Source organism: Sander vitreus, chromosome 21 (assembly GCF_031162955.1).
Source record: "Sander vitreus isolate 19-12246 chromosome 21, sanVit1, whole genome shotgun sequence".
NCBI classification, from domain to species: Eukaryota; Metazoa; Chordata; class Actinopteri; order Perciformes; family Percidae; genus Sander; species Sander vitreus.
This window is the reverse complement of record NC_135875.1, coordinates 8,751,066-8,766,614: the sequence shown is the minus strand read 5'-3', so window position 1 is coordinate 8,766,614 and position 15,549 is coordinate 8,751,066. Positions and strand designations below refer to the sequence as shown.

At 39.1% G+C, this 15,549-nt stretch overlaps 2 protein-coding genes across 2 annotated transcripts; one reads left to right on the top strand and one right to left on the bottom strand.

Moving 5' to 3' along the window:
- Window positions 1-210: 210 nt before the first annotated feature.
- Window positions 211-5,081, bottom strand: cript (cysteine-rich PDZ-binding protein). The gene is made up of 5 exons (XM_078279082.1): window positions 4,932-5,081; window positions 4,636-4,701; window positions 1,335-1,389; window positions 1,031-1,134; window positions 211-683 (listed from the first exon to the last, which is right to left on the bottom strand). Exons 1-5 carry the CDS (start codon window positions 4,945-4,947, stop codon window positions 619-621), a joined length of 306 nt encoding a protein of 101 aa, XP_078135208.1. The 5' UTR covers window positions 4,948-5,081; the 3' UTR covers window positions 211-618.
- A 731-nt stretch (window positions 5,082-5,812) lies between these two features.
- Window positions 5,813-9,353, top strand: pigf (phosphatidylinositol glycan anchor biosynthesis, class F). Its single transcript, XM_078279677.1, has 5 exons — window positions 5,813-6,196; window positions 6,888-6,979; window positions 7,314-7,430; window positions 7,559-7,667; window positions 9,021-9,353. Exons 1-5 carry the CDS (start codon window positions 5,969-5,971, stop codon window positions 9,132-9,134), a joined length of 660 nt encoding a protein of 219 aa, XP_078135803.1. The 5' UTR covers window positions 5,813-5,968; the 3' UTR covers window positions 9,135-9,353.
- Window positions 9,354-15,549: the final 6,196 nt, after the last annotated feature.

Below are 15,549 nucleotides of genomic sequence, written 5' to 3'. Positions count from 1 at the left end.
AACCTGTGAACTATAACCTTTATCTCCGACAGCAATGGAGGAGAGAGAGGGGGGGTCCACACCTGACAGCGCAGCATGCAGTTTCCAAATATGATTATGTAAGAGTAAACCAATTATTATAGGCATATAGGACAAATGTGAGTATGTTGTGCGTAAGAGGCTAAAAGTGTACCCTTTATGGCTTAGGGCTGAGAATCCTGTCAAATGTCCTTCATATTTAATTGTTTAATTCAATCAAACACTTGATATATTACATACAGAAATCAACTTAAAAAAAAGCAAAGCCTAAGTACTGAATTTAAAATATACAAAAAAAATCTAGAAGCCTCAACAGGTAATGACCGGTGGTGTATTTGGATACAACAGTGCTTCCCTGTTTATGGCCACTGTAATAGTTCCAGTGGCATTATATGATATTCTGTAATAAGAGGACAAAGCCAGCTCCAAATCTCTCTCTTTCACAAAGGTGGGAAAAATAAGACAAAAGCGTTATAGCTGTATGGTGAGAAGGACATTTTGGAAACCTACTGAAAATGTGACAAGATGACAAACATGAACATCACTCACATCCCCACATCTGTTATTCACTCATAGAACAGTTCTCTGATCAGCCCACTGTCACACAGATGTCTGTTTGTAGTTCTTAGTGTCCAAAACTTTCCGTCCACACATTGCACAGATTCCTGGAGACAAAAAAGGGAAAGAAAGAGAAAAACAGTAAAAAAAATATCAGTATAGAGAGAAAAGCAATATGAGGAGCAGGTCCTGAACTTCTTGTACTTTGTAGCATGTACCAGTCATCCCACCAGTGCATTTACTGGTTTACGCATCTTACCTTCATATCAAAAACATGTTATCAGATCTATTTGATCCAGAAAGCATCTTGTTATTTAACTAAGATTCCATGAATCTTAGCCACAGCACGGTACAGGAACACCAAAGGACATTTTGATGGGAAAACACACAAGCATATAATAAAACTCATCAGGCTCTCGGCTCAGTATGGAGTCCAGTATGAGTGAGTTTATACCTTTCTTGTAGGCACAGCCCTGACAGTAGTGTGATCCAGACTGATGAACTGAGCTCTTGCAGATCCTGCAGGTAGCAAAGCCCGTCTTGCTGTATGGGTCAAACCTGAGGTGGAGATAAACAGATACATAACTAGAGATGCACCAATATATGTTTTTAGCAATGCTAGCAGCACAGGTTTGGGGAACAAATTAGCATGCTAAATGTTTTAGTGCAACAATCCGAGTGAGTCGATAAAAAAAAAAAAAAACTTCTTTAGTGTGACTTCATATAGATAAAAACTGAGAAAATAGCAAACTACTGACCTGGCTTTCTTAGAAGTCAGCATCTTGTTTTCATTTAGCTTACGCCCACCACCCTCTGAGTGAAAGAAGCAGAAAGAACTCAATTAAACATCATCATCTAAGCAACATTACATTGTGGTATGTGACAATTCATCAGAAGTTTGAAAGCTTGAACATTGATAAAATTAGGTATCACAAAACAAAACAGAGAAGGCAAAACGTGCATACAATATTAAATGTCATGAAGCAACATAAAAGGTGCAAATAACTATTGTTTCACTCAAATGAAATAAAATGACCATTTGCAGCTGAATGCAACAAAGACCAAGAAGTTGGTGATGGATTTCAGGAGATCTAAGCCACACATGCTACCAGTCTCCATTGAAGGGGTCAATGTGGAGGTGGTCAGCACATATAAGTACCTGGGGGTACACATGGACAATAAACTGGACTGGTGAGCCAACACGGATGCGCTGTATCGGAAAGGGCAGAGTTGGCTCTACTTCCTCAAGAGGCTGCGGTCATTCAATGTCTGCAGTAAGCTCCTCTGGATGTTATACCAGTCAGTCATTGCCAGCGTCTTGTTTTATGCTGTGGTGTGTTGGGGAGACAGCATTAAGAAGAGAGACGCTGGGCGACTGAACAGGCTGGTAAAGAAAGCTGGCTCTGTTGTCGGCATTGAGTTGGGAGTCGCTCACAGCAACTGCAGAGAAACGGACCATGAGTAGGATGCTGGCGATCATGGACAATGATCGCCACCCACTACACAGCATGTTCAGTGGCAGACTTCTGTCACTGTCATGCTCGACAGACAGGTTGAGGAGGTCCATTGTCCCCAGGGCCATCCAACTCTTCAATACCACACAAAGGGGGAGGGGAGAAATGGACTTTTCAGCATGAGCCTCTCTCTCTCAGCCCCTACCATTATATCACTCTGTCTGCTGTACAACTGTCTTATAGGCTATATTAGCCCTCCTACACAATCTGGACTGTGGTCATAACATCTACATCTTATAATTGATTCCCTGTTATATATTGCTCTTATTCATAGCCAGTTAATATTTCATAGTCATAGTTAATATTTAATAATAATAATAATAATAATAATAATAATAATAATCTATTGCACTGTTCACTTTTGCACTCTACCATAGCACCTTATCATGGTCATTGCATATATGTGTTTGTTCGGGATGTAAGTAAGTAAGTAAGTAAGTAAGTATCTATCTATCTATCTATCTATCTATCTATGTGCAAAGGCAAGCAATAGAAAAAAAGTAAGGCCAGCTGTTATCCCAAGGCAGTAGGACTTACCAACAGTCTGTAGGACGCATGATGCGTCACTGACCTACACTGTACTGTATGCACTCATCTCACTCTATCTGTATGATAGTGGGACTGTACATTTTGTACATGTTGACTGAAGAGCAGCCAGGGCTATCATTACTGAATCATCCCATGTCCAGCATATTATCTGACAATTTATAGAGTAAACAATTAATTAATTGATCAAACTAATCAACATATTAATAATATTAGTGGCAGCCCAAGTACTGTTGACATGAACCCAAATTCAGGCTGTTGTCCTGTTTAACTACCTTAGTAAATGTATACAAATTTATGAGATAAACAACTTAATATCATGTCACTTACTCATTTTTTTTTTTTTACAATTTGTGTACTGCCTGTCACAAAGTTAGTGTATGTAATTGGGTGTGTTAACACTTGTGCCTATGGAAATCTAAACTCTTAAAAAATAAGCAGTATATTTGAGGAATTACTTTTCACCGATTAAAGTACACACCTGTTGTATGAGAACTAGTACAACCTTTTTATAGTATCTTTGAATTTTGATGGAAACACTCCTTTGTTAGGCACCTGTATAATGGAATAATCTATCTTCAAGCTTAAAGCTGATCACATTAGACAGCATATTGAAAGTGACTTTGAAAAGCTGGTTTGTCTGTACTTTGCAGCCTGATTTATATTATGTTGGGAGCTTGGAATATGTATTGTGTGTTTGTTTGGCTCGACTGGTGATGTGGTAGAATTTCCAGCTTACACACTCATGCTGTAAGATTGAGACTAGTAGTAACCTAGGTCACATTCAAGTCACAAGTTAAAGCCTAACATGTTCAATTCAAACACTTTTAGGTCAACTCTGGGTCTCCAGGATTGAGGGAGACTGATCAGCTGTATGATAACAAAAGGCTTGGGCCTGTGTGTCTCTATCTCCCTAGGCCGCCGGAATTAGATATCGCCCCCCACACACAGGGAGGACTCAGATGAATAAACACACACGTACCTAAGGATAGGTTCTATTGCAGTAGGGTCAGGCTGACATTGTTTTCAGTATGTTTGGTTTCATGATTTAGGTAACCATACGTTGTTTACAGTGCCAGTAATATTGTAACGGACTGTGTAGCCTCGGGAGATTATACACCTCTAGTTGGCTAAGAGCTAAGGGGAGGGGGCGGCTGTTGTTATGTCCTGCAGGAAAAAAGGACTTAAGTTGAGAGTAGCGCCCGCTAGCAAGCGGCTAGTAATGTCAGAGAGTTGACGGACTTTGTTTCTTGTTTTGGCTTTGGCTACGACCCACAGTAGCCTGTGTTCAGGTCAGTCTCACTGGCTGCTTATTGAGAGACGTAACAATATCTTTATTTGCATTGAGTGATAGAGAAAGCCCGTATTTGGTAAACAGCTAAACTTAACACCTCCAGCATGAGTTAAATACTCCTTGGAAAGGCAAAAATCCTTAGAGTTGGGATGGCACTACATCAGAATCAGAAAGGAATTTATTGCCACAGTAGATACCCTACTTGGAATTTGCCTTGGCGATTGGTGCATACATACACAAACAAACATATTAATAATAATAACAATAATGACTTTATTCAGGACACAAATGGGAGGTCTATGTATATTAAATATTTATAAGAATACATGATATACACTGGCACTACACTGTGGTTTTATCGTACTGCTTAATCCTAATTCTCCTTGATCGAGATTCAATACATGCTTCTTCAAGTCCCTGAATTTTAGCTCTCCAAAATTTTTATATATATATATATATATAAATATATATAAATATAAGGTTGATTTTGGTCATTTGCAGCCTGATTTACATTATGATGGGCCTGATTTACATTATGATGGGACCTTGGAATATATATTGTGTGTTTGTTTGGCTCGACTAGTGATATATGTTTACATTCTATAACCTGACCCTAATGTAGCCATATATATGAACTATGCACAGTAGTAATAGTTACCGACAAAAAGAAAACAAATTTTCACTGGATGTGTGTCCTCAGTTTACCTGTTGTATTCCGTGCTCCATCTTTCCAAGTGTCAGGTGTGATGACTTTACCAAGCTTCTTCTCGCCTGAAATAATAACAACACACAATTTGTAGAGAAACAAACATACTTATTAAAGAAATAAAGTCTAACGTGCAGGGTCGGTGTCTATAAACCAATACAACGAATTAATGAGCAGTACAATAATGAGCACAGTTAGCTAGCATGCACATAACGTTAGCTAGTTTAGAAGAATATCCAGCACAAATATAGGTTAGATTTAAAGATAGAAAGCATCTGAACAGGGTGATACGTACACTTTTCACAAACCATCTTTCCTCCTCTATGTTTGTTTTAAACCGATACTTTTTCACGGTTGGTCAAAATAAAGTAAAAATGTTAGCTAAATCTTAGCTTGCTCGGTTACTGTTTGTAAACTTCCGGTCATTTCTTCCACTTTCTCGTATTTGCAACAGATTAATTGGTCAAAGCTGTGACAATCTTAAATTCCATTGGCTGATACTACAGTCCGTCACAGAATATCCCAGTTAATCTTCACTGACCTTCTGTGATTGGTTATAGGGTGGGCTTCAAAGTTTTTTTTACAAAATAATACTTCCTGTTTGCGCATAATTTTCCTTAAAATTAAAAGTCCGCTAAAGGTGGCAGTTGCCCTTGTACGGGTCACTATCATAGACAGTTTATAAAGAGGCTACATTGTATTTAAGAGTATTTGAAAGGCAAATCAGATATGTCAATCAACAGTAAAACCCAACTAACACTGTGAAACAATCTCTTATAAAGTCTACAAGTAATTGGTTTACCTACCATTGAACAGGCAAAACGAATGTGTTGAAAATAAATGTGTAATAAATTAAGGGAGGTTTTATTTTACAGTTTTGCACCGGATGCCATTAATGATGCCATTGCAATTAGGTCAGATCTTTAAAATTTAAGATTTATTTTTGTTCCATAGCAATATGCTACATTATAACTTCCTAAAAAGACTAGACACTGCACATTGCCTATTATATACAATAAAGCGTATGTGCATACCTTATACATTGAGATGGTGTAAGATATTATAATTGAAACAAAATAAAATAGTATTATTTTGTTCTGTTTTATTTAATGAGCCGTTTGCATTTTGCAAAGGATACCTTTGGACTTTTATTGTGAAGTCCAAGCGGAAGTTTTTGTCACTCCATGTTTACGGAAGGAAGGTCCAGAGCAAAATTCACCCATGGGTTTAACCTACTCTGTACATCCGTTGCTAAATTAACATTTGAAATTATTTTATTTCAATTGTGTCTGTTGTTTTATTCTCCCATTGCAGATAGTTACATTCTTCGTAATGTGGGACCATGAAATCAGAGCCATGGCGTCCACTCACGCCATCATCGCCGCCTCGGTGTTCATGGCGACCGTCATACCTGCGGCACTCGTGCCAGGCTTCTCGGTGTACGGCACTCACCTGCTGTGGCTCTACTCGGTGTCCGGTGCGGTCACCGCGGTCAGTGTCGCCGTCTTCTGGCTGCTCGGCATCACACCCCCCACCAAGAAGCACACAGTGGGATTCAAGGTGCTGACTTACTTTATATCTTTATGTTAAATACTGTAAGTAATAGTCCTGCATCCTACGCAAGTTAAAGTACAGAAGTAACGTTACAGCTAAATGTAGCCTACTTAAAGTATGAAAAGAAAAAGTACTGACTGCAGTAGTCCTAACTGCTAGGCTATTAACATATATTACATTACTAGAATAATACTGTGATGCATTAATGTGTAGGCTACGTATAATTTTAAGGTTGTTGCTGGTTGAGGTTAGCTATTTTTTTTATGACTTTTGTATGGTTGGGTAGTTTAGTTCAGTGGTTCCATTCCAACATATAGGGGTCAGGCCCTCTCTATACAAGGTCACAAGCATAGACTGTATAAAACACAAGGCAAGTGCTTTACATAGAACATAAGAATTATGAGGCAATATACAAAGACACATTTAAACAGAATTTAAAAGGTTATAATACAAGATAAAATAATAAGCTAAAATTGAAAAAACAATAATTACAGTGGAGTGTATCATATGAATATTAAACCCAATTTTAATTAAATAAAAGTTAGCAAACAGAAAAGTCTAAAGCCCTGGTTTAAAATAACTTGGACTGATGAAGCTTAATGAACCTGCATGTACAGCTACAAAGTTCCCCAGGAACTTTTCAAGCCCTTTTGAATGATTTATTAACTTAACTTTCTTCACCCATTTCTTTCTGCAGCTGTCTAGGTTGTTTCGTTCATGTCTGTACTTCTTCCTGTCGTGCCTGTTCTTCCACACTGTGGTCGTTCTCTATGGAGCTCCACTGATTGAGTGAGTTGCTGCTTATGTTAATGTGCTGTATGTATACTAAAGTGATGTAAAACACATAAAAAAAAAAAAAAACAGAGGGCAGTAAAGGCGGACTAGTTACTTGCTTTTGATTGCAGAGAGTAAGTTAATTACCAGGATAGGAATTTGTGCAACTTGAAATATATCACTCATTACGTACTGGTTAAAAAACAAGTGAATAAATGCAGCTTTTACAAAGTATCTGCACATGGTGATATTATTTTTTTGACATTCTATATATTTACATATTTTCATTTTGTCGCTGTATGTTTTATTGATTGCATTAAGTTTTATACCCTGCAATTCATTATTCCAGATCCGCTTTAGAGACATTCTCCCTCGCTGTGCTGCTGACCTCTCTAACCACACTGAGGTGTCTCTGTGTCCTCGGCCCCAATGTCCAGGCCTGGATACGAGTGTTCAGCCGGCATGGGTGAGCCTACAATCTGCCTTTCCTTTTTCACTGCTCCCTGTCCTTCTGTCATGTGTTTCATATGCTTACTTTGTGTCTCTAAATTGAATATACTAACCGATGTTGCTTTGCTCTGTCTCCGTCTCCAGAGCTATGTCTGTGTGGGACACCTGTCTACAGATTACAGTGGCCTGCACAGTGGTAGGAGCCTGGGTTGGAGCCTTTCCTATACCACTGGACTGGGACAGGCCTTGGCAGGTCAGCACACCATTAAAATCCTCTCATAAACAAAATGTATACTGTGGAAACGTTATCCTAATATTGGGCCTCGTGCAAGAACAATTTTAATATTCTTATTGTAAACCTCTTTTACCTTTTTTCTGTGATGAATTCCACCTGTTCATGAGGAGGTGCACGTTTGTGAGATTTTATCATTCCCATAATTGATGCCCCTAAAACTGTCAAATAAGGCTGCCTGCTCCGCTCAGTTTTTGGGAAAGTTTCATTTACAAAAATGCTACCAGAAATAAAAAGAAGACTTTCACAGACAAAAAGTGGAATTAGTGGTATTAGAGGACCCAAAATAACTAGAAAATATAAATAGTACAGCTGTAAATGCTATATTGTGACATAAATAAACAGGGAATGATTTAAAAACTTTCTTAAGCACACAAGAATATTCTAGTCTACAGTAGACAACATTACACTGTGCCCATTAAAATCATAAAAACTTAAGAACCTTTCAGTAAATTGGCAAGCCATTATGATGATGAGCAGAATATCATTTTTTGCATTCAGTTTGTGTTATATTTTATTTTAGTTGATTTCGATATTTAAACTCCAATTTCATTCAGATTAAGGCATTATGATTTCAGTCGGCACACCTGCAATCAGTCAGAAGATAAGTCTGAAGGGTCACGAGATACTTTTTCCATTACATGGTACCTGCTCGACTCACCTCGACTCGTCTTTTTTGATTTTCCATTATGAACAAAAGTCCCTGGTACCTGCCAACAGGTACTATTTTTAGTATCCCCTCCGTCGAGGTTCTAAGCGAGCTGAGGCGATACCAAAAGGTGATGTGAAAACCTGCAGACTACTGATTGGTCAGAGAGAATCATCACTAGTTACTGCGTCATCATTGCTTGCGACAGACGGGGGTGTCCTGAACAAACCTGCCATAAGTCTCGCTTTGCCAGACACACACGCACGCACGCAACCATACAACCTCCATAAGTCTGAAATTATTTTTCTAAACAGTAACCATTAAAGCCTTCTCTTTATTTAATTAATTAGATTTTTTTAAATGACAAAACGCAAAAAGATTAAAACTATAATTGCAAAGGGCATTCTCTGCTTAATGACGGAGGAAAATGCAAACTAGAAGTAGACAGTGGTAATTGAAGCATAACTCTAAATGACAACGCTGTAGTGCTGTCCTCCCTTCCTTTCCTTCCTCTGTTTTTTTTTTTTTACTTTTAGAAGTTCCTTTTTATTAACAGAACATTACAAGTGTAGACAGTGTAGGGTAAAAAGGATTAACTTATCTAATAGTTCAGCTCCTTGATCTATCAGTCCAACGATCAGACTCACTTGTCTTGTTTCTTGTAGGTTTGGCCTGTTTCCTGCAGTCTGGGCGCTATGATCGGTTTCCTGACCGGGCTTGTTGCAGCTCCTGCATGGATCCACTATCATCGCAAACACCTCACATACAAGTGCAAGTGATGGACAGACATACATTTCTGTGTTTTTGTGTTTGTGGCCACGAGGGTATTTCTAGTATTCCTGCTGTATTCCTTTAACTTTATACTGAATATTTATTGGGAACATTCACTCAGTTTGCTGCCTGTAAGATTGTATAAGCAACATTAGTTTGTATGCATGAAGGCTGAATGTTCCTGAGCATTTTGACACGAATAAAGCAATACTTCTTTTTGATTAAAAGTTGGAAGTTTATTACAGAAATATACAGTACTGTGCAAAAGTCTTAGGCAGGTGTGAAAAAATGCTGTAAACTAAGAATGCTTTCAAAAATATAAATGATTGTTTATTTTTATCAATTTACAAAATGCAAAGTGAGCGAACAAAAGAAAAATCTAAATCACATCAATATTTGGTTTTACTATCCTTTACCTTCAAACCAGCATCAATTCTTATAGGTACTTGCAAAAAGTCAGGGATTTTGTAGGATTGTAGTTAGGTGTATGATCAACCAATTATAGCATATAGGTAGTTATACTGCATCAGCAAGGTATCGCCCAGACAAATATTTCAAAGCAGACTGGTGTTTCAAGATGTGCTGTTCAAGCTCTTTTGAAAAAGCACAAAGGAAACTTTGCACTTTTTTTTCAAACTTAGTGCAGCAGATGAAAAACACATCAAGCTTATTTCCCTTTGAAATCGGAAGATGTCCAGCAGTGCCATCAGCTCAGAACTGGCAGAAACCAGTGGGACCCAGGTACACCCATCTACTGTCCAGAGAAGTCTGGCCAGAAGTGGTCTTCATGGAAGAGTTGCAGCCAAAAAGCCATACCTCCGACATAGAAACAAGGCCAAGCGACTCAACTATGCACGAAAACGTAGGAACTGGGTTGCAGAAAAATGGCAGCAGGTGCTCTGGACTGATGAGTCAAAATTTGAAATATTTGGCTGTAGCAGAAGGCAGGTTGTTCGCCAAAGGGCTGGAGAGGGGTACAATAATGAGTGTCTGCAGGCAACAGTGAAGCATGGTGGAGGTTCCTTGCAAGTTTGGGGCTGCATTTCTGCAAATGGAGTTGGAGATTTGGTCAGGATTAATGGTGTCCTCAATGCTGAGAAATACAGGCAGATACTTATCCATCATACAATACCATCAGGGAGGCATATGATTGGCCCCAAATTTATTCTGCAGCAGGACAACAACCCCAAACATACAGCCAAGGTCATTAAGAACTATCTTCAGCGTAAAGAAGAATAAGAAGTCCTGGAAGTGATGGCATGGCCCCCACAGAGCCCTGATCTCAGCATAATCGAGTGTGTCTGGGATAACATGAAGAGACAGAAGGATTTGAGGAAGCCTACATTCATAGAAGATCTGTGGTTAGTTCTCCAAGATGTTTGGAACAACCTACCAGCTGAGTTCCTTCAAAAACGTTGTGTGCAAGTGTACCTAGAAGAATTGATGCTGTCTTGAAGGCAAAGGGTGGTCACACCAAATATTGATTTGATTCAGATTTCTATTCTGTTCATTCACTGCATTTTGTTAATTGATGAAAATAAACTATTAACACTTCCATTTTTGAAAGCATTCTTAGTTTACAGCATTTTTTCATACCTGCCTAAAACTTTTGCGCAGTACTGTAGCTGCAGTACCAGAGGCTGCACTTTCAGGACCACATTTTCAGGATCGCAATTCTAGGAGCCTAACTAGAGGGCGGGTCTTACCAAGAAAGCGAGTGGGATTCATAATAACTAACGCGACAGGACCGCATTTCCACCAAAAATGGAAGAAGAGCACGTCAAGCCATGTGTGAGTAACATTACTGATGGTAAATAAGGTTATTTTTTATTTGTTTAACGCCAGCTGTGGAAACAGTTGGTGTCTTGAATTGGACAGAAAGGTAACGTTAGCTGTCTAGCCAAAGTGTGAGTAAGTTAATAGTCTTAAACTTCCTAATGTTACAATCATTGTTAGCGTATGATAGCTTGCTAACTGTTAGCCTAAAGTATTTGTTTAATGAAACCATAACGTTTGAGCTATATTTGGTGAGCCCAACTAGGTGTATTATATTACTTAACTTAATGACTATAATAATTAATTATAGTCAGCACATTACACTTCAAAAGATGATAAAAGACTGTCCTTGGGGTTTGTCTTCACTGTTTACAATGTGAGTGAATTGTTTAATGTTCATTGTTATGCCTGCATGGGACTCTTTATCATCATAGTTAGGCTATTTCACAGGTTTTTTTACACAATGCCCTGAAATCTCAAACAACTGTTTACGAATATTAGTTATAATACCTTAATTTAGAAGTAGTAATGAATGCATCTTTTTTAAAGTGACTATATGTAACTTTTGAATGTTTCTGAAACTGTGTAATTTTTCATCTGATGATCATAAATGTAGCCTCGTGAGACCGTCCTGATCTCGCGAGCTCCAGTTTTCCACTCGCAGATCAGTCTGGCATCTTGAGATAGAGAAAATTTGGAGCCGTTCGCCAATCAGCGTTGGTTTTGAGGCGGGTTTAGGTGTGACGCAACGAGAAGCGACTGTTCAGTCTTAACAACATGGCGGCTTCCAATGATGAGATGAGCGTAGCTATCGCGTAAGTTTTATCTGAATTAGAAAGTATTCCTTCATTGAAAGAAGAGCAAAAAACGGCACTGGAGGCTTTTCTCGGAGGAAAAGATGTTTTTGCTCTTCTCCCGACTGGTTTCTGCAAGAGTTTGATATATCAACTGGCTCCGCTAGTCGTGAAGAAGGTGGTGATGGATGGTTTATCCAATCGGCTAACCAGTATTTTCGTCCCTTCCCAAAAGTTCTCCAATGGAAAGTTCCCAGATGGATATCCCGAGCAAATGCGAAGCAATCCATCTAGGTTATCATAAATGACCTGAAACAGCAAACCAGACTAACAGTGAAAAGAACGCTATTTTTATATAGTTTTTATCAGTGCCTTTGCCTCGATTTTTCCTGCGAAGTCAGAATGATTTACGGCAGGTAGACACCACTACAGAGCACGCATTCTGAAGGGTCACAGATTTCGGTTTAACACCGGAAAAGCCTGTGTTATTGTATCCAGCCAGGTAAAAGGTAGCAGGAGATTTATTTATATAAGTGTAATTGTATTTTTATTTTATTTTAGAAGTTATCTGCTGTAGTTATGGCTGATACTGGAGCAGGGCCATCCCAGAAAAGAAGGAAATTAAAGGAAGAACAACTAAAAGCTAAAAGGGAAAGTGAAGACAATGGCCGAAGCATCCAAAGTAGGCTAAGTTAACGTATGCAACGCTTAAAATGCAACTTATTCTCTTATTGTAAATGAATGATTTTCTGTCCGAGCAAAATATTCATCGTGACTATAGGACCTTCCAGTAATGCTAACTCAGTAATTTACAGTGGGCAAGACAGCACCGTAAAGAAAAGACCTTTACGACAGCAGGTGTGGTTAAAAACACTACCGCTGTTGTGTGTCAGCACGCAGCTGACACACAACAGAAACGCCACGCTCACGCCACGCATCCAGTGTGTAGCCGGCGTAAAGGGTAAAAACGCAGAAGTCTGAAGACAGCGTTGTGGAAGAGAGGCGATAAAAAGGCGTCCAGGTAGTCTGTTGTTACGGAGTAGGCTACAGAAATTATAGGCTCCTGTTATCTAAAAGATTTTCAATGTAATAGCTCAATATTCAAATGATTTCGACAATGTGGATAAGGTTGTTAATAGTTTGATGACCATATGTAGGCTATTCATTTCAGCCAGAGTAGGCTACAATGCTGCGGATGAAGAGAAAGAGAGAGAGCGAGAGGCAGCGGGCAGAGGGCAGAGGGCAGAGGAGGGTGAAACAGACCCTCCTCTGCCCGCTGCCTGTCGCTCTCAAACATCGGCTGAAGGGCTGCGAGGCTCAGGTAGTGCTCCCGTGGGTGCTGTGCTGTGGCTTATCACGGTCAACTGTGTCGGTCATCGTCAGACAAACATGCAACTCCACCTCCTCGTCTGTACAGACAAAATTGTCTGCTTTTGTTGTTCGCTTCGCTATGTTTTGGTTTCGCCCTACTAAGGAGAAGTAGAACAAGGAAGGCTCTACGCAGGCGCGCAGACTTGGTGGTGTTGTGTGGCAGTGCTTCACACTACCACCAAGTCGCCTGGTGTGCATACTACATCGAATTTCACACACTTTTGCGTCACCATATGCACGCAGATTTTCCCCCCAAAGCTCTCGTCTAAACGCAGAATCAAAAGTGAGAACGCAACGCCACTTTTGCGTTTTCTCTTCAGATCGTTTCCGTCTAAACATAGCCTGTCACTTATATTTTTCTAAACCAAGCAGTGATTATGTAGGAATTCTGCAGACGATTGGAAAAACAAATGAGAAAAGAAGGAAGACCACTCAATTAAAAGGTAGTGCTGTTACCGACTTCACAATGTGGGTTTCAATATTGAAGGGTCAGGAAAAGTCAAATGTTAATACAATGGAATTTCTATTGTTTTCTTGCATCTCTCTCGTTGAAAGTGTTCGATTATGTGAAGAACAGAAACGGCAGACACAAATTATTTGATTTGATTTGATTTTGTTATGAAAACTGTCATTCTCCTGTTTGTCTGCATATCAGGTGGAAATGCCAAAATTAAAAACTTTTTGACTTATTGGCTTGCTTTTTTTTTCTTTGTTGGGGGTTGGTTTGTGAAATTAGTTTAATATGTTGTTTTCAATTAAAATATATTTTTAAAAGTACATCTTTATTTTACCTGTTAATGAGCTAAGTATGTTAATTACACAAATTGCCCAACATGCAACTCTAAACAACCAAGTTGAATTGCAAGACAAGTACTATCTGGGTGGGAAAATCTTTTTAAACTTAATATTTGGACAGAAAGTAGCTTTTGGGTGGAATGAACCTTTTAAACGTTTGTGGTCATCCAATTCGGTAGATGGGAATTCGGATAGAAAACTAGGGTCTTAGAAATGCGGTTCTGAAAAAGCAGCCTCCGGTACTAAAGGAACATAGTATTGGGCTTAACATCAGCGTTTGAATAATTGAATCTAAAAATGCTCGAACCTGTAGGTGGTGCTGTTGCATCACTGTGTGTGTGTGTGTGTGTGTGTGTGTGTGCGCGTGCGCGCGCATGCGAGTTTAAATGAAAAGAAGAAATCAAGTCTCACACTCATTTGCAAAGTAATCAGTATAATGTTTGAGTGGTCATTTAATGAAAGAGTCGTGAGGGAAAGTTAGAAAGTTAAAGACAAAGTAGAAACTCACTGCAATACTTTCATCCTGGCACACACACACACACACACACACACACACACACACACACACACACACACACACACACACACACACACACACACACAGCCTTTCTGCACCTGCAAGCTGACTACTGATGAATATTGTTTCTTTTAAACAACCATTAATCTTGCTCCAACTCTATTTCGACACTCTCCTCCCTCTCCACTCTCAATCTCATTCCCCCTTTTTACATCCTCAGGCAAGCATATTGATTTACTTTTATTTTAGAGACATTCATTTTCCTCCTTTCATGCCGCCCACATCTCTTGTTCTCCATCACAGCCTAGTAACCGCAATGAATTTTCTGCATTGCGGTGTCAAATTGTAAAGTAAAAGGGGGATGTTGTTTGCAGACAGTCTAGACAGTTGTGATACAATTCAACTTAAGTAATTACGTGCAAGAAAAATAATTCAGTCTTTGCAGTGGGGAGCAGGATTAGTGGACACATTCAGCACAGACCCAGGGGCACAGCTGTCCGTTTGCCCTGTGTTTGAACTCTTACATAAGGTAGTTGCCAGGGAAAGACTGCGAAAAATAGCCTAAAGGAAAAAAGCGGAAAGAGAGAAAAATGCATTTTCAAAAACCATACAAGAAGAGAGAATTTCAAAGCCTTTTACGTAGCCTAGATGCACTTATGTCACCAATCAGCACACCTTTTTCATGGCTCAATCTCTCCATCCATATCTGATGAAATTCAATCTGACCTCATGCTGTTACCTCCATTACCCTTGTTCTCTGTGCTTTTTTTCTATTCTCCACCTCCTGATATGTTATTACCCGTGCCAAACAAATGAAGTGACGGGTAAGGCCCTTGGAGAACAAAGGGTGTGATAAACCAATTCCACCTCCAACCGCCTTAAAGCCGAGATAATTCATACTGTATGGGTCTCCAAACTGGACGTGTCACATCTGGTGATTTTTGGAGTTTCTCGTTTTTGTCCCTTTTTTCATTAATCTTTTATTGGGAATAAAAAAAAAGAAGAAAGAAATTAATATACCCAGGCGGGGTCTCAAAGAGGGACCCCATCCACCCGACAACAAAAACAACTAAACAGTGTCTCTGTATAGAAAATAGCAATGATACTAGTAATTGTAGTGTGTATGAAATATGTAAAATATAAACATACAAATAATTAGGAATAAATAGA